Source organism: Gordionus sp. m RMFG-2023, chromosome 2, assembly GCF_954871325.1.
Source record: "Gordionus sp. m RMFG-2023 chromosome 2, tfGorSpeb1-WG-v2, whole genome shotgun sequence".
Classification (NCBI taxonomy): Eukaryota; Metazoa; Nematomorpha; class Gordioida; order Chordodea; family Parachordodidae; genus Gordionus; species Gordionus sp. m RMFG-2023.
In genome coordinates, this window is record NC_088776.1 from 52,383,920 (window position 1) to 52,409,147 (window position 25,228).

At 29.8% G+C, this 25,228-nt stretch overlaps 1 protein-coding gene across 1 annotated transcript; it reads left to right on the forward strand.

The window, feature by feature from the left end:
- The first annotated feature begins 9,430 nt into the window (after positions 1 to 9,430).
- On the forward strand, positions 9,431 to 23,681 carry LOC135924762 (zinc finger protein 729-like). The gene is made up of 4 exons (XM_065459869.1): positions 9,431 to 9,451; positions 9,667 to 9,783; positions 9,832 to 11,584; positions 19,775 to 23,681. Exons 2-4 carry the CDS (start codon positions 9,669 to 9,671, stop codon positions 23,493 to 23,495), a joined length of 5,589 nt encoding a protein of 1,862 aa, XP_065315941.1. The 5' UTR covers positions 9,431 to 9,451; positions 9,667 to 9,668; the 3' UTR covers positions 23,496 to 23,681.
- The last annotated feature ends 1,547 nt before the right edge of the window (positions 23,682 to 25,228 follow it).

A 25,228-nucleotide genomic window follows, 5' to 3' on the forward strand; every position in this document is an offset into this window, starting at 1 on the left:
TAAAAATAAAAATATCGCTTCGGTTCAAACCTCTAAAAACCGTTTTGAATACTTTTGTATTCAAACCTACATTCGAAATAGGTATAGAGAAGAATATTTTTATTTATTAAATAATTAAAATAAAAAACACATACGTAAAACCTTCATTTTTATTAATTGCACATTATAAAATAATATTTAATTTATAAATATAACAAATAAATATCAATGATTAATTTTAATATGAACAATTACTTAAAATTTTTTTATTAAGCCGCTCAATTAATATATTTTCAAAATTCGTTTCACTCAAATTACATCTATTAGGAGATAATATAAATTTAATTGTTGAAAAACATCTTTCCACACTAACTTGGTAGCCGGCACTGCCTGTATGATATCAGATTTGATTTGTCATTTATAATACTATATGTAAATAATTTTTACATTGGATTTAATTTTTCTCTAGCTAGGCATTATTATCTATAAGCTTTTTTAAAAAATGTTGTTAAATGGCAATATACTAAAGTTTATAAAAAATATGACTGACACTTATCAATCAAATATGATTGACAATAATCTTTAAAAAAATTCGAATATAATTAAAAAAATTTCAATATACTAGTACATTGGCGTACGCAGCGGGGGGGGGGGCGGGGACAAATTCTCCCCCCCCCAACCCAAAATAATGCAGATGCCGGATATATTTTTCAAAAATATTTTTGTTTAGAGTGTTGTGCAGATTTAATTTAAAACATTTCCATATTTTTTAATTCGTTTGTAAATAAAAATTTTAACTTGTAAAAATTGATATAAGTATGTTATTTTAACAACTTTTAACAAGTCAAATAATTTTATTTTCAAATAAATTAATAAATATGGAAATGTTTTGAATTAAATTTACACAGTACTATATTAATTTATATTTGTTAATATTTATTCCTATCTCAAATTAAATATATATTTAATTACATTTATTATCATATTCATCACTAAGTTTATCAATTAATTTCGATTCAAGTTTTCCGGCGTAATATTATCTTATTATTTTCAAATTTTTAGTGACGTAATACTTACCTACCATTTTTAAATTCTAGTCAAATAATAATTATTCTGAAATTGTCCAACAGGGAGAAAGAAATTGCAACCTTGTCCTACGAGATAGAGTCTCCGCCATCAAGCAGTAACAGCTTTTATGGAGTTAGAAGAGCCGATTATTTGCTATTACTGACATATCACAATGGCCTGAAAGAAATTTTTCCTTAGAAGCAAGAAAATTATTGGATTCAATGCTTATTCCAAATTTTTTTTCTCATTAGAATGTACAACTATTTTATGTATTACTTTTCAAAAACATGTTGACTTGATTAAGAAGATGAGAATAGCGAAGAGCATTTTATTAGAATTCAAGGAAATTAGGGCTAATGTTAATGAAGAATTTTATATTTTATATGTTATTGTTAAGTCAAAAGCAGAGCTATACGTGTTTAATATTTGCCTCCCTCGACTTGTAGCAAGGCAAGCTCATCGTTAAAACATTAATATAGGATCAGTAGAAGAGTATATCTTAAATACAGATACATTTATAACCCAAATAAATGAATTTTTAATTATGCAGCACTTACTAATCTGCAAATATTACTACCACAAAAGCCTTCCAAACCTTTTTCAGATGGTGATAGAAAAAAAAATATTTGTTAGATTTTTATTATGAAGATGTTAAAGTATCTTATGATGCCTTACTAGCTGAATAACTATGTTTATAAGATTAACTATGGTTGATATAGTCCCAAAATGCTATGGATGCTCTGCATTATTTCAAACACATTTTAGATTAAATTCCCAATGTATTAAAAGGGTTTATAAACTCTTCCCATTACTAAACTAATGAGAGAACATTCTCTTTTTTAAGAAGAATAACAGAGGCCTGCAGAAGTACCATTTGCAGGGCACGGCCCGGATTTTTTTTAAAGATTTTTTTACGGCCTGGTCTGGGTTTTTTTTTAAAAAATTTCAGGCCCGGCTTTTTTTAAAATAAAATTTTCAGGCCCGGCTCGGATTTTTTTAAAATAAATTTTATTTATGACTTAATAATAACGATTTCAAAGATTAGGTGTGTTTTTAAAATAATTCAGGCCCGGCTTGGGTGTTTTTTTTTAAATTTCGGGCCCAGCCCGGGTATATTTAAAAAATTAAAATACTGTCCAGCCCGGGGGCCGGGCCTACAGGTCTCTGAAAAACAAACCAAGAAGTATAACATCTGAAAGTAGATGGAAAGGTTTGGATCTTTTGAATATTCATAGGCATTTGACGACAAGCAAGGATGAGATAATTGAAAAATTAGCTCAATCACAACGAAGATTGGATTTTACATTGTAAATATATAAAATACAAAATGCAATTATTCCTAAGAAATTTTTTGTGTAAAGGCTCAAAAAAATCAAATTTCTATTTTGGGTCATTTAAGTGATTCTTTACATATACTTTTTTTATAATTCACATAAATTTAAAATTGTGTATTAGAAATAGTTATTAGTCCTAATAAATTTATGCTTGATATTTTTAAAAAACAATGATATTTCTTAAAAAAATTTATTATCCCCCCCTCCCAGACCAAATTCCTTACGCGCCTGGCTGAGAGTGTCATTGATGCATACGCAATCGGTTTCTCCTGACCAGTAAGAAATAGACAATTTTCGGAAGCGTCACAAGAAATCACGGAATATATAATGAATAGGAATTATTATATCCTCTTTTGACAATATATTTTAAACTTTGTTTCATTTTTCTTGAGCTGACCAAAACCAACTAACCTTTTTACTCGTTAGTCGGTGTAAAGGGGCCAATAAACATTTTGTATATACAAATTATGGTAATTCACAATCCCAAGAAACGAACGTAATTCTTTCACATTTGACTGTGCATTCCAATTTTTTATTGCAATAATTTTATCCTCTGAAGGGTGAATTCCAAATTTTCGACAATAATATAACCCAAATAAATGAATCTTTTCTCAATTTTAATTTTATCTGTCATCGCTTTCAGTCCAGCATTATAAAATTTTTTAATATTTCTTCTGAATTAACTACTTGTTCAAAATTATTCTCGCCTGCAATTATTACGTCGTCTAAAAGTATAATAATCTTCGGAATTCTCTTAACAGGTTTTAAATAAAGCTGAAATATTAACATCGGAGCGCTAGTCAACCCAAAAGAGATTCTTAGGTATTTGTAGTAACCGGCATTAGTCAAAATTACTAAATGGTATCTACATTATGGACTAACTCCGAATTGTAAAAATGCATCTCTTAAATCTATCGTCAAAAGTATTTTACCACCCGCGAACCTATTTCTCAGGTCATTATAAAATTTGTATCGCTAAATATTTGTTGATTGTTAAACAAAAATCTCTACATATTCGGAAGGCACCGGATTTCTTTAAGATAGTAACCGTTGGTGTAGCCCAAGTGATTTGAGTTGTTTTTGGATCCACCTTTTAGATTACCTTCGTCTAAAAATCTATCCAATTCAGCTTCAACGGTTCAACGCAAATGGAACTCTTCTTGCTAGTAAAGCTATCTGTAATGTGTTCGGTTGTATGCAGGCAGGGGCGTTGCTAACTTTACAATCACAAAAAATTTTTATGGAAGGCGAAGCCTCCCATACCCCTTATTTGCGGACCTTCGGCCGGGTTTTATATTAATATATTATATTTTTTACAAATTTGCTAACTCTGAATAATTATTCTTTCATATTTTGTCACTTATTATATTATGCATACAAATTAAACTAGCATATAAATGATTTAAACACTATAAGACATTTCTAAATATATTATTTTTTCATACAAAATCTATTTATTACAGTACAAAATATTTTCGATTGCTGATATAAAGAAATTTTGCGTCTAAAGAATTACAAGTGATAAAAAAGATTAATTAATTCATACATATGCCTCAATTGATAATGGTCTTTAAAAACTACATATTATAAAATTAGCAATTGACAAAAGGTCAAGAAACTAATATAACACTCTTTTACCATTTTTAGACAATGTTTTATAGAATGGACTAATAAGGAAAATTTTATAGGCCTAACCAAATCAACAATTCTTGGAGAAGAGAATATAAACGACTAATCCAAATCATAAAACTATATGGTGGTTAGAGCTTCCTCTTAAATGACATGATGGAATCTAGATAAGTAATTGAGAAAAAAATTGTGAGATATTAAATTTCTAATGGTATCAAATAAAAGCTAATTTAAATATCTTTTGACTGAAGCATTTATTATTGATCTTGATGTATAAGGTCGATTTAATTTATTGGATAACGTTTATTTAAGTTGGTAACTTCCATTTTTAATGATATATAAACAACTACACAGTTGACCATTATTGCTTATAATAAAATATGCAATCATATGCTCTCAGCAGCTGTAATAATAATCTTAAATTACATAGCCACACAAATAATAGATGCTGGTTAACAGATTTTATTATGCTAGATAAATTGATAAAACAAAAACACTAAAAATCTTTAGAAGAAATTATGCAAATGTATTAAAGCCTTAAATTATTTACAAGGCAGGGATGCCATAGAAATAAAACATTTTGTAGCTATAAAATAAGAACCTGAGTGATATGATAAAAGAAATTAATTAAGTATATATTATTGTCCCACCACCTCTAGTTGGTATATATATCTTAAAATAGTAGTAGTTTGAAATAATATCAAAAATATACTAGTATTAAAAATTTAACTCAAAACTGTTTTTCAAATAAGAAAAAAATAGCTTTCCTAAAAACACTTAAAAAAGAGAAGAAAAGTTATCTAATTTATTACATTCATTCTGGGATATATAGGAGCCCTTTACACGTTTGTGGGCAAGCCGCACGTACTTGTACGCGTAATAGTCCAAGGACTATTATTTAAACGTCTATGGGCTGATGAGGAATGGACAAAAATAAGCACAGCCCACACCCATAAGATGTTAAATTTTAAAAATATTTCTAAATAAATAGATGGCGTTAAATATTTGAAAGCAATATATTACTTATATTGATTACAAAAGGATTTATTAGTAAAATTTATTAAAATATTAACTGTGATATATTATATAACTGTCAAATACGTCTGTAAAAGTGGTACTTAACCTAATCTTTTATAACCAATTATATCTAATAGAACTTACTTTTTATAAATAAATTGCTTATACATATTTGGATATGGACCTTGAAAATAATTTTAAGAAGAGGCATGGTAATTAAATTTAAATATCAATAATAGTTGATTGGTGATTTTGAACTTGGCTAATTACAATATTAAATTTGTTAATTTTCAATTAATATTTATTTAATTAGGGTTATACAATAATTTAATAATAAAAGTCAATAAAGCTTCAACTGTTAATGCTAAATTAATATTTAGTGAGTGATCGATGCAATCGTATTTAAAGTGGGAACATTCATATTTATATTATTTATTCGAACTTCTTCCGGAAGCTTTATATCGAATTCTCTAAGAAAAGGCATTCCAAAAATAAGGAAATTCTCTCTTTAACTGCCCAAATAGGTAAAAATTTATAAATGTTTTTTACTTCGACTTTCACTCTACATTTACCCAACACTTCGATTTTGATATTATTATTCCCCACTAGTTTTTACGCAGACAATAGTAATGATTTGCCAATATGTATCCAGGCACCTTCTGCATTCAACACTTTTAATTGTAAACCGCAAACCATTTACCTTAGCATCCATGATAGCTTTATTAGTATATTACAGCTAGATGTCCGTTGTAGAATTATCTTTATGGCATGAGTTCTACAATCTTTTGCTATGTGGTTTGCCTATATGAAGTTAGGTTTATAACTGGATTTATAATTATTTGGAGTATAATTATTATGATTGAATTAGTTAGCATAACAACTAATATATTGAATTTATTACCGTTTTAATATAATTATTATTCTTAATATACATGTGATTGGAATGCGTCGGCTTATGCTTAAAATTTTGTTAATTTCTACCAATGACATATTATATGTCATTGATTTCTACCTGACTGATCGCTAAACGAACGATATCTGTAAAGGTGATATAACTTTCGGCATATTTTGACCGAAGTTTTTTATTTAGCTAGGGAAGCTCTACTCCTAAGATAAAAATATCTCTAAGTTCATCTTTAAAATTACATAGTGATCGATACTTTTATATTTGATCGAAAAGTTATTAATAGTTTCTCCGCCTCTTTCTAAGGTATAAAAATTATTTTGATGTAGGAAAATATTAGGAATATCATTAAATATTTTCTCAAAACTATCAAGGAAAGTTACATAATGAATACTCTCTAAATTATTCAATAATGAAAGTTCTTAATAATAATTAAATTTCGGTAGCAGAATTCTGTTATATACAAATTTTTAATTGGAAATCCATCGTCCTTAATCAAAATTTAACTAGATGTTAATGCTTCTTCACTTTTATTAAAAACTATCTTCGAGTCTTCGTTAAACATAGTTAGGTGTCCTTTGCATCTTTAACCGTTTTTTATATTACATCTCTTTAACCATAATTAAGATTTTAATAAAAGGTTTATTTTAAAAAAATAGGTTTAAAGTTCAAAAGATAATAAACTTAAAAAAATTCTATGTATATATATTAATCGAAAATAGATCAATAATATAAATCAATTAACATAACATTGAATAAATAATAACCTAAAACAAAAAAACAATTTATCTATACATTACACTAAACATCGATTAAATCGATATATTGCATACAATCATACTCATTATTTTTAAAATAAAAATTATTTCTGTATAATTTTCTGCTATATTTTGAAATGCAATTTTAAAGGGGGCAGATATTCTATCAGAAAATTTATATTCATGCCAAACACACTATAATATTATAATAATACATTCATTGTAAATGAGGGGAATTAATTTTATTCCCATTCTAAAAGATAATTATTTCACTTTCACTATATTTTGTTTATTAATTTTCAGTAGAGTATTGATAAATTAAATTGCCCTTTTTTAAAATACATGAAGGGATAAGAATTACAATCACTGTCGAATGGTGGGAATTTTTTTTAGGGGAGGGGGAGATAGGTGTAGGTTTTTAAACGGGGTTTGTTTCCATTGATTATTCTGTTAAGTAGACGCTGCCTGCCTATAGGATTTTAAAATCACCTGTGACTGTGAAATAGTTCTTATGGTTATTTTTTATATTTCTCTTTTTCGAAGACCTTGCCATTACACGGAGTATAATGTGAAATAAATAAATTTTGTTAATGTATCATATATTTAAATTAAGGCAAAAGAGAGTTATGTTGAAACTAGTAAATTAGTGGTTTTCTTTAAATCAAAAATCTATAATACAACTCTCATTCATGAATACCAAAAATCAGAATATATAGGCAATAATTTTTGATGCCTACGTATCTCAGACACTTTTAGGCGAGCCTCGTACAGAGTTGCCAGGTAATATTGAGAAGGCTAGGGCAATTTAAAAATGTGTAATATACCAAATTGATGAAACTTTAGCAAAATCGGCAGCAATTTTAACAATTTCCTTCCACATTTTTATTTAAAAATAAATTTTTTGAATATAAATATTATAATGCTTAGATTCAATTTATTGAAAACATATAGTCACAAAATCATAATCATAATATAGCACATAATTATCACATTTCATATTCATAATCATATACACCTCATTATAAAAATCCATGCCGTACATAGCATCTTCATGAACTTATCTCTGATCATCTGATTGATGATTGCTTGTCTATATCCCAAAGTGGGTAAATCGTTACAAATATATTTAAAAAGATATTATAAAGGTGAGTAATTTTTGTTAGATTATAGTATTTCGATTCGATCAAGGTTTTAGAAATTTTACTAGAAGATTTCCCGTCGCTAAATTTGAAAAGAATTAAATACTTAGATATAAAACGATTTAAGAATTTATTTTTAAAAAAATATCAGTAGATTTTTTTTAAAATTAAAATGACGTAAAAACCGAACGCATTACTTATAATTTGTTATTATAAAATACAAAAACTAATTTCTGTAAATGTGTGTGCTTATTTTATGATAAATAAACATATTTTTAATGATAACAATTTAAAATAATAAAAACACAACAATAAATCGTAAATATAGTTATGACAAGTATATAAATAAAAATCAACAATACCATCGGTTAGAACTAAGCCCGTTTAAATTAGGGTTGAAGTCCTGCAAAAGGGTCTTAGAGGAGCTAAAATAGATCATACATACAAGACAAATTTTTTTACCTGAAACCCAGACTTCGCTTGAAGAAGGATTGTTTTGGTTTACTTGTTTAAGGATAGTTGATTTCAAAGATGTGAACCCTAGAAAAAAAACGGCAACCGGGTCCAGGTTTATAGTTAAAAACTTTATAAAAGGATTTATGGTTTGGGTTAAGGATACGGGGGGTTGAAGAGCCTAAAAAATACTAAATATTAACAAAATAACATTTTACATTTTTACTAAAAAATTGAAAAATCCTTTATCTTACAATCATTTTTATTTTTTATATTTTTAATTCAAAAGGCATCAAACAAAATTAAACATACCGAAACTTTGAAAAAGTGGTTATATTTACTTGATAAACGTATTTTCAAAATAGAACCATAATAACCAATTGTTTATTTTATATCAAAAAATCATTTTAAAGCTTACATGAAAATGAAATAAATGATTTTATAGTGGGTTTTATATTGTATCATACAAAAATATACCCCAAAAGTGGGTTATACTTTAGCCTAGCATGGATGAATAGCTTAAATTAAATTATAAACGGAATATCTAGAAATAGTAGTATTAGTCCTTTCTAGATTTTATATTTTTGGTCCTATGCTTTCTGAAATTGATATAGATACATGATAAGCAATTATTATATTGTTAGCATATTAATTTATTTATAAGAAAACTTTAAAAATAAATTCAAACAACCAAAAATTTTGAAAAATGTGAAGGAAATGGAAAATGACGAATTAAATCCCTTTTTATTTATTTTCATGAATTTTAAATATATTTATTATTTTCAGAAATTTATAAAAAAAAATTTTGATACCTTGAACTCTCAAATTTTTAATAAGGGTCAGGTTTGGGTTCTAGATCAGCAAATATATGAGGGTTCCAAGTGTTCGGGCAGGGTCCGAGTTCATATCCCTGGTTAATATTTCATTCAATGATCCTATGTTAAGGATAATATATCGATTAAATAATTCATAATTGTTAGGTTTTTTACATTATTGTGATAGTTTATCTTAATTTGTTATAACCTTGTGGATAAATATTTGCGCCACCATTTATTTACTTATTATCTTATAAAATCAAAAACTCCATTTTGAAATTAAATGTTAAAAATGAATTATTATTATAATATTGCTCCTTAAAATTATATTTATTTAGAAAAGAATTCTAAACAGGTAAATTTATATTAATAGTTAAATATGATATAATCTAATAATTTAATATAATATTAAGAACAAGAACAAAAGTTTTAAAATATTTAATATTATGGTTTAATGTTATGTTTTTATTAAATTTATTTTTCATATTGCATTTATTAAAAATTATAGTCTAACCTAGTTTATCTATTAAATTCACTATTTTTCCTTAAACCCATATGATTATATTTCAGAAATGAAACCTCATTCTGCATTAATATGTGATATATGTGGTGAAGATTTCTCAATAAAATCCTTATTGTATAGACATTTAGCTAATCATACAGCAGCTGATGAATCTCAAATAAAAAGTAATTTTCAAATATTTTAATTATAAAAATTAATGACACATTATTAAGGGTATGAAGAGATATCACCAAATTTCCTATGCAAAATTTGCTTGAAGGAATTTAACACTTCATTACGTTTAAGAATTCATGAAAAAATACATACCAATGATACTTATATAAATTCAATTACTACAAATAATTCTATAACATATCCAGAACCCAAGGCCAGATCAAACATTATCAAAAATATAATTAAATCACCAATATCAACCTTATCTAACAACAAGTATACTTGCCAAGTCTGTGGAAAATTTTTTAAAAATAAAATTTATCTCAAAAAACATTTGGAATCACATATTGATAAAAGCAGTTTTGTATGCTTATTATGCAATAAGGAATTATCATCAGAATGGGATCTGCAGAAACATGAAGTAATTCATTCACGAACCAAAAATAACAAATGTGATTATTGCGAAAAAGTGTTTTCGATTGATAAGCACCTTATCAGGCATCAAAATACCTTTCACAAGATAATTATTGCTAATTCAATTCCTCATTCTAATGATAAACTTTCAGATGTTACAATGTTTTGTGATGAAATTACTAAAATAATCAAAAGCCCAAAAAAGAGAAGTACACAAATGAAATCATCCACAGAAATTAATGAAACTTATACAAACAACATTCAAGAATCATTAGTTAATAATAATAATAGTACTGACCTAAAAACTAACATAAATTATGATCAGCAATCTCAATATGATTCATATCCTAACAATATAACAAATGAACAAAAAATGAACTCAGAGGGTGAAATATTACAAAATGACTCTTTTAAACCAAATTCTTACTGCTCCACATGTGAAACAGATTTAAATGCTGTTACCAAAAAATTGCATGACCGCTTTCATCGTACTATACCTGAAACTTCACAATTTTTCAAAAGACATAAAATATCTCTTTTAAACCTTCCACAACCAAAATCAGCAACTATGACGGATTCCTCACATTTACATCCTAAACTTCAACTCAAACACCTGTTCTCTGGTCATAGTCATGACATGGGCAGTAGCAACAAGTATTACAAAAAGGCTCTCATATCAGCCAAAATAACATCAAATAGGCGTGATGAAATGTCCAGGTTAGCAAACCTATCTGCCATAGAACCAGATCTCCTCAACTCCATTTTTGACTCCTCATTCATAACAAAGGAAGGTATACGACCTCAAGGCCAAGACCTTACATGCCTTTACTGCTCTGCTGGATTTGCCGACCCTGATACTCTTAAACGTCACTACTTTAGTCATATGGCCTCACCCATGTTTCAATGTGATAGTTGTGGTGAGACATTTCCTGATAAACTTCGCCTGCAAGATCACATAGTTCAGCACCAACTCGATACTATGTTTACATGCAATGTTTGTGCTAAAACCCTGCCTGATGCAGAAACTCTCAGAGTTCATGAACTTGCACAGCAGCATGGACCTACTTTGCCTCCTCCCCATCTTGGTAATTCCTGCACCACCAACCTTTCACATTTTATATTACCCCAATTAGAATCCATGCCTACCACTGAATTTAATTTGCCTGCTTTACCAAACAACACCACGGTGCCCAGTTTTAATATGAAAATACCTGGAGGACCTGTACAAAATTCCTATTACACCCTTTGTCCAGTGTGTGGTAAACATTTTGATCGTGAAGAGAAACGACAAGTCCATTATCAACTGTACCATGCCAAAAGAGCTCCATATTTTTGTGCCTTTTGCCCCACTAATGCATCTTTTGATCAGAAGATTTTGTTGCTTAAACATCTCAAAAGGTAATAACAAATTTATATTTCTACTAATCTGCATCATATATATTTGGCCTCTGAAAATTTTGTTGCATAACAAAAAAATTAATATTTTCAAAAATTAAATGGATTATTTTTCCCAATTAAATACCTTCTTGCATCTATTGTTCTGACAGCCATTGAGTTTATTAGATTTCGACAATTTCCATTTAAAATAAATTACATTTATCTAGAATTGTTATTTGAAGATTCATTCTAATAGTGGATTAGAAATTTACAACAATTTTGAACCCATAAATCCTTATATTATGTTTTCAATTTAAAGTTCATTTTAAACAATCTGAATTAAAGGTACCCCTGATTACTTATTAAACCCTTTTTGGTCCAGCATATATATTTTTTGTAAAATTTAATAAAAAGGGAAAGAATAGATTAGGGACAATTAACAAAGAAGTAAAGTCAAAGGTATATGCCTAATGATTAAGTTTATTCATTACAAATGGCACATCTCTTTCTAATAAAAATGGGATAGCTGTTATAATTCAAAAATATCTTTTAACATCAGGATTGTGCCTATATAGTTGGGTTAAATGTTATTCCCTAACTTGTCTAACAATACACTGGTAAAAGTGAAAGACATCCCTTGGTGACAATAATTGGGAAAATTATTTTAGTACAAGATATACACATTTCAAAATCTATGCTTGCAATTTTTGGGAAAAATACCCATAGAAAGGCCATAATTTTTTAAAGAAAACATATCTTTTCTTATATTTATTAGTTAAAAAATATAATCACATACAATTAAAGGTTTAATCATGATTATATTTATTGTATAAAACTATTTAAAAAGTTTTGAGCCACCATTGAAAGTAGCATCCATATAAATAAAGTGGACCCTAAAAAGATAGGAATGAATGGATAAAAAAAAATAATAATAAAAATTTGCCAATTTTTGTGCATTTATGTTCAGCATGAATGGATAAAAAAAATAATAATAAAAATTTGCCAATTTTTGTGCATTTATGTTCAGCAAGTAATGCTATGCAGAATTTATTTTAGGCAAAGATAGCCTTGTTGTTTGAATAACATGAACCATAATTGTCTTTTGTATGTAGCACTTTTGATTTTTGCCTGGCAAAAAAATCCAATTTCCTCTTATGCATAGCTTTTTAATACATTTTATGCATACTCAAATATTTATTTAAAAGAATTTGGCCTTTTAATTTATTTATTGTAATTAAAAGTTCATAAAACTCTTTTTAGTATTATGATCATGAACCTTAGCTATTATAAAAAAAGCTATTTAATATGCCTCTTCCATTAAAATGTTTTCTTCTACACTTAACAGGTTATCTTTATTATGAGAATATAAATAATTGTTATAAAATACTAAATTTTTATTAAATTTTATAAATTTATACTGAGCGTTTTGTTTCAAAAAAATTAATTGATTTATTGGATTTTCTTCAATAATTAAAAATTAATTTACAGACAAAATTAGTAACTAATTTACCTAGGTTAGTTAGGATTTCTGAATGGATTATATCAGTGATTCTTAGAAAATTTCTAAATAAATAAATTAGTGAAATATTTAGGGATGTACGGATATTTTTTATCGGATCAGGCCGATATTTCATCTATTATAATATATCGGTTTGGCCAATATTATAAAATGGCCTTTTTAAAAATAAAATGTTATAAATTAAAAAAAAAAGTTATATCTAAAATCATTTATTTTTATAAATAAAATCGTAATCCATATTTTTAAAAATTTTTTTTTTCTCTTTAGCTTTCACCTTTTCTGGTGATAAGCTCCTTCAACATCTCTCTCCACTTTATGTTATTAATACAATCTCTTTTATCTAATTTATACTTCTTTATATTGGCTCTAACTTTATGGCCCCATTGAAGTTTTGGCCTTCCTCTTTTACGTTTGCCCATCACTTCCAAACTCTTAACTTTATTTCCTATGTAGTTCATAGGCCTTCTCATTGTGTGCCCATACCACCTAAGTCTATTTACCATTAACTTAGTCTTAATGGGCACTACCTTTAAACTACTTAGTATTCTTGTACTGCGCACTTTATCCTTTCTTGTTACCCCAGCAATCATCCTCAGCATTCTCATCTCCATGGTTTGTAGACTTCTCTCGTCTGATTCTTTGGTTGGCCATGTTTCCGAACTATATAGAATAGTTGGTTGTATTATGGAACTGTAAAGTTTTCCCTTTAATTTGTGTGGGATTCTTTTATCAAATAGCACTCCAGATAAAGATCTCCACTTTAGCCACCCTTGATTAATCTTACTCTTTATCTCTTTTTCTATTGTGCCGTTTGTTTGTATAGTGGAGCCCAAATATTTGCATCTTTCAATTGCCGATATCTGCCATTCAATACTCTCTGTTTCATCTCCTCCTATCACCATATACTCCGTCTTTTCTCTATTTACTTTTAATCCATGCGTTTCCAGGATATTTATCCAACTCACTAGTCTTTCTTTCATTTCATCCTTAGATTCGGCAAGTATCACAATATCATCTGCAAATATCATATTCCACGGGTTTGAGGTATAGACTGTGCTAATACATCTATTACTGTAATAAAGAAAAGTGGGCTGAGAGCCGACCCTTGATGAACTCCTTCGGCTATTGTGAAGCCTGCTGAGGTACCTGTTGTGCTACGGACCATTGTTATATGGCCCATATACATATCCTGTATTATTCTTATATATTTTTCGGGAACATTTTTGTGGCGTATCGCCCACCAGATAAGTTTTCTTGGGATTCTATCAAAGGCCTTTTCTAGATCGAGAAAGACCATGTGTAGCTTTTTGTTCTTTTCCCTGTATTTTTCACTCATTTGCCTAATTGCGTGGATAGCATCGGTTGTTGATCTTCCAGGCATAAAGCCAAACTGAGTCTCTCCTATTTCGATTATATCTCTTAATCTTTTTTCTATTATTTTTTCGTATAGTTTTAGACAGTGTGACATTAGTTTTATGCCCCTGTAATTTTGACAATTATGTGGATCCACTTTATTTTTGAAGATAGGAACTAGATAGCTCTGCCTCCATTTTTGGGGAACCTCTTCATTTCCAAGTATCTTATTGTATAGATTTGTGAGGAGATGTATTCCATCATCTCCTAGTGCTTTAAGGCTTTCTATTGGAATAACGTCTGGACCCCTAGCTTTGATGTTTTTCATATGCTTGAGGAATGTGATTATTTCTTGTTGTGTTATAGGTTGTACAAGGTTTGACAAGGGGAGTGTTCGTCTAGATGCAGTATGTGCGGATTAAAGTTGAGAAGCTCCTGAAAATATTCTCTCCATCTACTCATTATTTCTTTTTCCTTTATTATCAATTTCCCATCTTTATTTTTGATTACTTTCGGAGCTCCGTTTATATCCCTAGAGTTCTTTTCTCGCTGTTTGGCTAATCTGTATATTTTATTTTGCCCTTCTTTGGTATGTAGATCTTCGTACATGTCATCGTATGCCATAGATTTGGCTCTAGCTACCGCTTTTGTAGCTAATCTCTTGGATTTTTTGTATCTTGTCTTGTCATCTGCGTTTTTGGATTTGTACCATATTTTATAAAGGGCTTTTTTCTCCTGTATAGTGGTTTGTACCTCTTCATTCCACCACCATAGTTCTTTATATTATTTGTTGCCTCCTCTTGTCAAGCCTAGTGTCGATTTGGCAGTGTCTATTAATCTGGATGAAAGGTCTGTCCACATTTTTTCACTGACTTGTGAGGCATCTATTGTTTCAATGTTTGCATTGATTGCAAAGGCATCTGTCATTGTTTTTAATTTGCCCCATTTGATGCATGGTTCCAGTTTTATCTTGTTTTGAGTGGATTTATTTGAGATGTGTAAATCCATGACTAGTAGCTTGTGTTGTGCGGCGATATCTTCTCCTGGAATGACTTTGCAGTCTATTACATCTTTTAATCTTCTGCGAGAGATTAGTATGTAATCTATCTGTGTTTTCCTTGTACCACTTTCGTATGTTATTAAATGACTATCCTTTTTCCTATAGTAGGTGTTGGTTAAGGCAAGGTCGAAGGCTTGCACAAATTTCAGTATATGCTCTCCTTCATCATTTCTTTTTCCATATCCAAAACCACCATGATGCCTTTTGTAGCTATCTCTTGCTTTCCCCACATGCGCATTTAAGTCACCACCAATTATGACTAGGTCATCCTTAGGGATTTCCATTACAGCTTCATCGAGGATAGCTCTAAAATCATCTTTCTCTTCTTCTTTGCAACCCGTTTGAGGAGCATATAATGAAAGGATGTGTAGTATTGATTGACCAATGCAGAGTTTTATCTTCATTAGTCTTTCAGAGATCCTGTTGACTTCTACAACTGAGGAGGTTAGATCTTGACTGAGGATGATGCCGACACCGTTTCTATTGCTAACAAGTCCATTATAGTACAATTTATACCCATCTCCAATCATCAAAGTCTTCTGTCCTTTCCATTTCGTCTCTTGTATGCACGCTATATCAACTTTTCTCTTGTTCAACATTGATGCCAATTCTCTCGTCTTACCTTTAAGCGTCCCAATATTCAAACTTGCCAGTCTTGTCTTCTTTGCTTTGACCTTTACTTTATTTTCACAGGATGGAGGTCTACACCCTGTTCGTCGCATGGAGGGAACGCCCTAGCTTTCATATTCATATTTTCATTTGTGTCCTTCATTTTGTTTATTGGACAGGTATCCTTAGCACCCGGCTGTCCAGGCCTGTCGGTGACCGGGGTGTCATCTCTAAGCTCCGAAATTCATCATACCATATGTCTTTACACATCAGTCATCGAAGAAAAACTTGAAAGTTTTTATGGTTCTTACCAGGATTGAACCTGCGTCCTTGTTCATACTCGTGTTTACAAGCGTACATCTTACCCATTAGGCCCATATTGTTATTTTTTTTGCGCATTCTGTTTATAAAAGTGTGCGATAATCTCTTCAGAATCTATTTTTAGTCAAGCTGGTGATATTGACAGTTACCATCGCTGCAGGCTGATATTTGATAAATTGGAAATTTTGTTTCTTCTAATGAGAAATCTTCAATATATTAATGTTAAATATTATTTTAAATATTTATTTAAATTTCATATATAGATTAATGTTGTTACTTATTATATAAAAGTGATTTAACAATAAAAATATTTTATATACTTTTAGAATTGCAATAGAATTGAATATAAACTATAACTGATCATTATAATATATTTAATTTACTTAGGTTGGTTAGGTGCTCATAAATGATGATGGAGGAAATATTTCAGATGATATTTTAAAATAAAATGTTATTATATTTTACTTTGAATGGCTATTGATACAGTATGTAAGCTCATAAGATCAACTATGAAATGTATTTAAAATTCATAAATCTTAGAATTATATTTTCTTTGTGTGGCTCTTGATAAAACTTGTAAAAGATCAGTTAAGAAAAAAATTACAAGAAATTTAAAATGAAATAACTTTAGAATTCAATTTTATCAGTTAATCTTGTTGTTATATCTAAGCAGACAGGAGAATATAATTATTTTATATAAAATTAATAAAAAATGTATCATTGCATTGTTTGGATATATGAAAGATGATAAGCTTAGGGAATATTGTAATATAATATTTATAAATGTTTAAATTGAGCAATAAGCTTAAGTTAAATTGATCATAAAAATTTTAAGCTTAAACAAAATTTTGCAAAACATGTATAAAACATCTAAGCAAAAAAACACCTAGTATCTTTCATATTTCCAAACAATTCACTGGTACATTTTTTCTTAATCTTATATAGAATAATTATATTATAGCTCCTGCCTGCTTAGACATAACAACACAAGATTAACTGATACTGAAAGTAAATTAAGAATTCTAAAGTTATTTCATTTTAAATTTCTGTAAATTTTTTCTTAGCTGATCTTATAAGTTTACAAGTTGCATAGTTACACAAAGAAAAATATAATTCTAAGATTTTAGAATTTATAAATAAACATTTCATAGATGATCTTATAAGCTTGTGTGCTGTATCATTAGCCACACAAAGTAAAATTATTTTAAGATTTTGTAAATTTTTTTCTTAACTGATTTTAGCTACAAGTTTACTCATTATTTTATTTTAAAATTATTTCCATTTAATAGTATAACCAACCAATTATTGGATATGTTACTATATCATAAATCAGACACCTGCAGACATTTACACGTCCCTGCCCAGATTTTTTTTCAACTCATTCCGGGTTTTATATTTTCTGGCCCGGTCTGGGTTTTTTTTTAAAAAAAAATATGAGCCTGGCCCACATTTTTTAAAAATATATTACACTTATTTAAATTTTTTAAAATATATTGCCCGTTTTCATAAGTATATGGCCACGTATGATATCCAGTATTGGTTTTAACAAATTGTAACTTTATGAGCTTTAAAAACTGTAAGTGTTCATATTTTTTTTTAAAGTAACATGGAATTTGAGATGACAGGAATTGTCATCTTTCATAAATGCATCTTCTGTAGCAAATAGAGAGTATGAACAGTCCATCGAATGTAAATAATGTAGTTTCAAATTCTAAAATCATCCCAAAATATGGGGTCTCTAACATTGAAAGGCTTTGTAAATTGTGAAATGCAGTCTCTAAGGAGCTAAGGAAGTTATAATCACCAGGTAGAAAATTGTCAGTCTTCACTCTGACCATAAATATGTTGATATTCATGGTCTGATAATTGAATAGATTTAACCATATTTCTACCATTGTTAGAGGTGAAGGTGTAAATTTGCTCTGCAGAAATATTATAAGTTTTCATCAGTTTTAATAAAATATTTTTTATATGCTAGCTTGAAGATTTTTCAAATATTTGATTATAGGAAATATAAGGTAATAAAGATAGAAACACACAAGTAATTTTTTAAAAATCTTTTAGGCGTTTTAAATAAAATAATTATTTTTAATTTAAGCAAATTACTATAAAACATTAATAAGATTAAAATATAATATTTTAAAACTTATTGAACCCAAACCGAACCGTTTTTATATTTTTTTGGTTAAGGCCGAATAATTAAAGAGGGTTCGGGCTTAAAAGCGAATTGGGTTAAAGGTTCGGTTTCAATCCATGATTCCATTAGAGATTTCAAACTTTTTTTGGATAAATTATTGTGTAAATAAGAGTGAATATTATTTTTTTAACATAGTTCTCTATAAAATATGGTTCTTTTATCGACAGTGGGAACTAAAATCTGTGTTACAACTGGGTAAATATTTTAAAAACTTTTCTTATAAATTTCAAATAATTTTTAACGTAAAATATAATATTTTAAAATAAGTTTCATTAAGATTTACACCACATTTCTTGCATAATTTAAATGATTTTTTTCTCTTAATGCACATTGATTTGGCTTTCTGATATATTCAATGATCCAATCTAGCATATCTTACTTTTTTATGGACTCTGTACTCTAATTCATTTGAAGATTTTGTTCACCTCCCTTCTGAGGGCTTCTTTCACTATTTCGAAAAATGAAATATAATTGTAAAATTTATGATTAAAATATTCTACATGACGAGATAAATTTGTAATTGTTTTTAAAGAAAGAGATAATTGAGAATAGAATTAAATTATTTGTTTTAGTTTTATGTTTTAGATAATATAATCTATATTAATATAAAATCTTTTTTTCAATTCAAGCTCCATGGTTGTTTGAGTTTATAACCTAAAGATTATCTATTAATAATCGTCATCTCCCTATTCTTCTATAATTTCTATCACCAGGTCGCTCAAAAATTGTTGACGCTGTTTAAATTTATTCTCCAATTATATTACTAACAATTCTTCAATGATGTAATAGCCATATGAATGTTATATGAAAAATTATAAAATTTAGAAATATTAAGTAATTGATTTGAATAATTATAATTCTCGGTATTTATCATAACAAATTTTTAGACTACTTTTCCATTGGCTAATTAAATATATCAAAATTTTTATGTTAATTTTTGTTACATTAGATAATAAGCTGGCTACCTTGTTAATTTTATTTATTCTATTTTAAACAAAATTTTTGGACCCAGTGCAAATATTATGTTACAGATATTTATTCAATAAAAAAAAATAATATATGAATCAGTTACTATTCTAACAAGAACCGGATTTAATAACTGATTCTACTTTTAATTAAGTTTATTTTATTTAATACACTAAATTTTAAAAGGTACCACAAAGACGTGTACAAAGTAGCCAAGCACCGTTGCTCTAATTGTCGTTCCACCTTTCCAAATGCCCAACTTTTGCGAGAACATGAAGCCCTCCACGAGGAAGTCCGAAAATTTGCTTGCCAAATCTGTGGTTCACTGTTCCGGCAAATTTGCAATGTCAACAATCATGTGCGCAAATGCCATGCTGATGTGCGAGGAGTAGAGTATACCCTTCAACGCAATGAAACGGCACAGAACGAGAGCCTATTGTTTGCCTCTGAAGTAGAGTACTTAGCCTCCGGCCTCAACGCTTACCCTCTTGAGCTAAATTATAATAACCAGGCTCGGGCTAATCGCGACTTTTTCCTTCTTTCAGATGACGATCTTCAAGAAAACAAAGATTCAAAGGACTGTGTCAAAAAGGAGAATTATTTTGTTAATAGTCAAGAAAAGGATGATATACCATATCAGAGTCCCCGAAATTTTAGCAGAGATGAACATGATGAAGAGATGGAATCTATCACGTTTCAATGTACTACTTGTGGACTTTTTTTTCAAAATGCATCAGCGCTGCAAAATCACATGGTGGCTGTTGATACATCTTGTGCCTCCGAAGATACCTACGAATGCCCCCAATGCTTTTTTCTCACCAAAGACATACCTATCTTCAATGCACACTTTCACACTGATTTTCATTATAACCGTCAACACAATTTGTTACTCTACGATACTTATAAACAGCTTTTTCCGGTTTCTCATCTTACTATTCTTCATGGAAATAAAGAAACCTACAATGATTCCAAGTCACTTACTGGCCTGTTACGGTTCAGAACAGAAAAAAGCTTTGCAGCAACTATCAACAGTCATAACAATAATCTCTTGCAGTGTGAAATTTGCGATAATTCATTCTCTAACAAATCCAACTATGGGCGTCATATAATAGTGCACAACACTGTCAAACCCTACCAATGCTATCTATGTGGCCAAGCCTTTGTGGTCATAGAAAATTTAAGAAAACATTACCTGCTTCATTTCGCCATGCTTAAAGCACTTGCAGTCTCTTTGTCATCATCTCCAAACTCTCCCGAATATCATTGTTTGCGATGTGACACCCTTATTAAAGGTAAGCCTAAGTTTCAAGCTCACATTTGTGCTGAAAGCAAATTGGATACCAAAGAGTCGACTAACGAGACTTTCAATGAAAATCAAGAGGATGATACTTATAAAATCGTTTCCCCAATTAGGGACGTCAAGTCTGAGGATGAAAATTTTAAATGCCTCGACTGCAAACATTGTTTTATGAACAAAGATCTCTTCTTAGGCCACGTTTGTTTGGGCCAATCGGAAAAGGTGCCCCAGCTTCCCATGTTATGTGATTATGGTATCGAAGCTGCGCGATCTCAGATACTCAGCAATTACATGCCTATTGCCAATAATGTCCATTCCAACAACCATCAATCTCAACCGGATTACGCCCATCTAGAACCCCAAGATCCAGACTCTAATGCACTAGATATCTTAGGAGCATTTGAAGAGCAAACTAATATTACAACCTCCTCTTTTAATCCTTCACCATACATTCAAGCCGCTTTGGAAATACCCGATCAACTCAAATTTAGTTCATACCTCGACCCTTTCACTCGTCCTATCAGTTCCGAGAATCCATGGGAAGAATATTGGCCAAAGTATCAAACCGTATATGAGGGTAAATGCAATTTAAGCATTTGTCTTGCTGAGATGACTTTTTATCGGTCCGTTATGTTCAACATTCATAGCATTGTTCAACCTATGATACCCGTTATCCATCTGCGGAGTTGTGAGGTGAATCGGGTATTTTGTTGTGAGGCCTGCAATCGAAGTTTTAGGGAGCGAAAAATACTTGAAGAACATATCATAGCCTTACATTTTAAAAATTTGCCATCTCACTATTTCCTTTGTCACCTGTGCGGTAAGTTTTCCCGTGCTGGACGCTCCTTTAAAGTTCATCTTGAAAGGCATTTCTCTGAAAACAAATTTCTCTGCGACCAATGTGCTATGGCATTCCCCTCTAAAAGCCAACTGAAATCTCATTATCAATCCCACACTACTCTAGGCCTCATCGCCTCTCAAACATCTAACACCTTAATTAAACCTCTTCTCACATCTTCCTCATTTAAGTGCAATGTGTGCTCCAAGGAATTTAATAACCGTAATGAACTCAATTACCACACCTACAATCATACCGGTTTGAAACCGTATGTTTGCAATGTTTGCTCTAAATCTTACATCAAACGCACCAAGCTGCTGGAGCATGTCAAAACACATACAGGGGAAAGGCCCTTCAAATGCTTCTCATGTGCTGAAGCATTTCCCCACCGAAAATTTTTACAAGAGCATGTAGCCATGGTTCATGGTAACCAAAGTTATAAGTGCAAACAGTGCGACAAAACCTACTCATACGAGCCTCATCTCATCCGGCATCAGAAGATGCACAGTGGTCATAATCCTTATACCTGTCACATATGCGACAAAGATTTTTACAGGAAAGAGAAGTTACAGAGACATTTGTTTGTCCACGATTCCAACACACTCTACAAATGTGACGTTTGTCACAAGGGTTACTCCACTAGGGAGGTTCTGGAAAAACATATATGTGTTCGTGAAAAAGGTTGTGAAAACATAGTTTTCAAATGTCCCTTATGTCCACGAAAATTCACCTTTAAGAAAAATCTTGAACTTCATATAGCTCATCATCAGCCCAACGAAGTTCGAAACGATCGAAAAAAGGTTCCTAAACAATATTATTGTAATCTCTGTCCTAAGGCATTTGTACACCTTAAAAAGCTAAATCGACACCTCATATTTCATCAAAAATATCCTAACTTTGAAGGTGGAATTCCTATAATAGTCGAGGAGAAGAAGTTCAAATGCCACCTCTGCCCGAAAACGTTTATCAAAAACTTTTACCTGAAAAAACATCTGGAAAATCATTTCAAGTATTCATCCGGCTCTGGCCGAAGAACAAAGGCCATATCTAACACCAATTTGTTGACAACAGGAAGTGGCGCCTCATCCTCGACGCAATCTCCTAGTGGATACTCGTTTAATTACAACTTACAACAAGCAGCCCATTCCCATCTCAATAACGCTTACACATCTAACTTCACCGCCAATGACCTGATGATAGTGGATGACTTTAACAAACGTCACCATTGGAGTCCGGCCCATCTCAATGGATTGAACCAGCAGTCGGTAGGTTCATCCCTCGACTTTCACTTCAATTCCTCCGGTCTTTACTTTGACAATTCTAACCAACATCATCTTAGCTCAGCAGATAACGGAGACCTAAATGGTCTGGTGCAATCACTCCATCACCACGATTTTACAACGGTGGATCCTCATCGGGTCAATTCCTTTCTGAACGATGTTGTTTCTAATAATTCCTTAGATGCAGCTTCTAAGACCTTGCTCTCTTCCTCCCCCTCATCTCTACTCGCGAATTCCTCTGCCCTCCCCATATTCAGTTCATCTACATCTACGGACGATACTACCGCACTGCAAAATATGAACATTCTCAATTCTCTCGATCAAAACTCTCTTTACACATTTATGAGGATACAGGAAGACGGCAGTCTGGCGGCGGCCACAGGCACTTGCTTAGAGGACAACCAAGCGCTCTTTAAAGTCATCGAGCAATTGCAACAACAGGAAGATGGAAATGACGCTCCGAGTCTCATAATTATACAGACCGATAATTGATAAAGATTATATCGCTAATTTTTTCTTAAACTGATAAGATTTATAAACAGATGTATATATATTATATTTAAAGCGTACATTCATTTTATTGCGTACATTCATTTTATTGTGTGTTGTAGATTGTTAATTATTCGGCATTATAATGTTTACGCGATCGTTATTTTAATTTCGAATATCATTGATAAATAATTAAATATAATTTTTTTTATATATTTCGCGAATATTGTAAAATATTTTGAAAATTCGAATAGATCAAATTATTAAATAAATCATAGAACATCATAAAAAAATAGACACGATCCCTGAGTATCTCCTTAGTAGTGTTGCCGGGCTATAGAAAAATATCTTCTAAACCTGGTGATTTCGCTAATAGATGTTCAAACATCTGTGCCACCTATGACCTTTTTCTTGATATATTGCGTTAGCCGTTCTTAAAAATCGACTCAAATCGAGCTTTTAGGATTACTCAAATTAGAAATAAAAATCCTTTCAGAACTGTGTACACAATTAGGTTTACAATATATTTTTTTTTACCAAAAATTGTAAATTTATTAATATTTATTTGAATATTGATCATTTTATTTCCTAATAAGGAAATTGAGAAAAAGTTTTGATATTACCAAATAAAATGTAAAACAATTCATTAAGTAAAATTTTAATTTATATTTTACTAGTTTAAAATTTTAAACAAACGGAGTTATTAGTGAAAGAAATTTGTATATGAATTGCAAAGAATTCATTAATTAATTTTCAGAGAGAAACAGCAATTCCCAAAGAACATGAAATTTATATTTAAAATCCTTTTTTTTATATATCTCAACTAGTAAAATATAAATTAAAATTTTACTTATGACTGTGTTCTAGTTATTAAAAAGTAACTTGTAAATTTCAAAAGTAGCTGATTATATTAAAACTTTATGATTTTTTAAAAAAAATATGATTCAACATTTTTAATATAATCTTTCTTGTGCAAACAGTAGTTTACAAACAAAGATTAAAATGAAATTTAAAAAAGAAACCTGCTGGTGCTAAAACTTTCAATTTCCCCTTTAAAAGAGTTTGCAAAATAGAGCCCAAATTATAATGATTAACTAAATTTAAAAAATTCAGGAGGAAATGATCAAATGAAAATCTAGATTAGGGCCAAGCCATAAAAATTTCGGCTGGGACATGATATTAATATTTCATAAAAATTTTGACTATAAATTTTTATTTGAAAGTTGGTGTCAAAATGGTGTGCTAGTTTTTTAACAAAAAATAAGCTTTCCTATGCACTAAATAAACTTAAACTTTCTAGTGGGTTAAATGGAGATCATCATATAAATTTAGAAACTGATTACTTTTGTCGTTAGTTATTTTAACAACGCCCAAAAATGACTGATTAAATAATTTCACGATTCAGTAATTATTCTCTTTAAAATTCACACAGCTTAACTATAAAATTTTGAGAGGGTTTGGACCTATTAAAATTTTTTTCTTCACCTGGCTCATAAAAACAAGTCTTATAAAAGCTCTATCTTATTTATTTTTTTAGTAATTAAAAAAAATGTTTATGGAATAAATTAGTGCTGTAAACGTTATTTCAGAAAGCGAAAAAAAGAACGCGTTATTGGCTATTCAAAAAAAAATCGAACTATATAAAAAAATTATATTTATTTTTTTCCCTTCCAAATTAATGTATTGATAAGTTCTTTTTGTAATATTTATTTTTAACAAGAATTGATTTCTTTGCT

What these genes read in the sequence shown, in the direction of transcription:
- LOC135924762 (XM_065459869.1), top strand. Translation starts at nt 9,669, where the DNA reads ATGAAACCTCATTCTGCATTAATATGTGATATATGTGGTGAAGATTTC. An exon ending in TGATGAATCTCAAATAAAAA is followed by an intron (nt 9,784 to 9,831) that starts GTAATTTTCAAA and finishes CACATTATTAAG; the next exon opens with GGTATGAAGAGATATCACCA. An exon ending in TTGCTTAAACATCTCAAAAG is followed by an intron (nt 11,585 to 19,774) that starts GTAATAACAAAT and finishes AAATTTTAAAAG; the next exon opens with GTACCACAAAGACGTGTACA.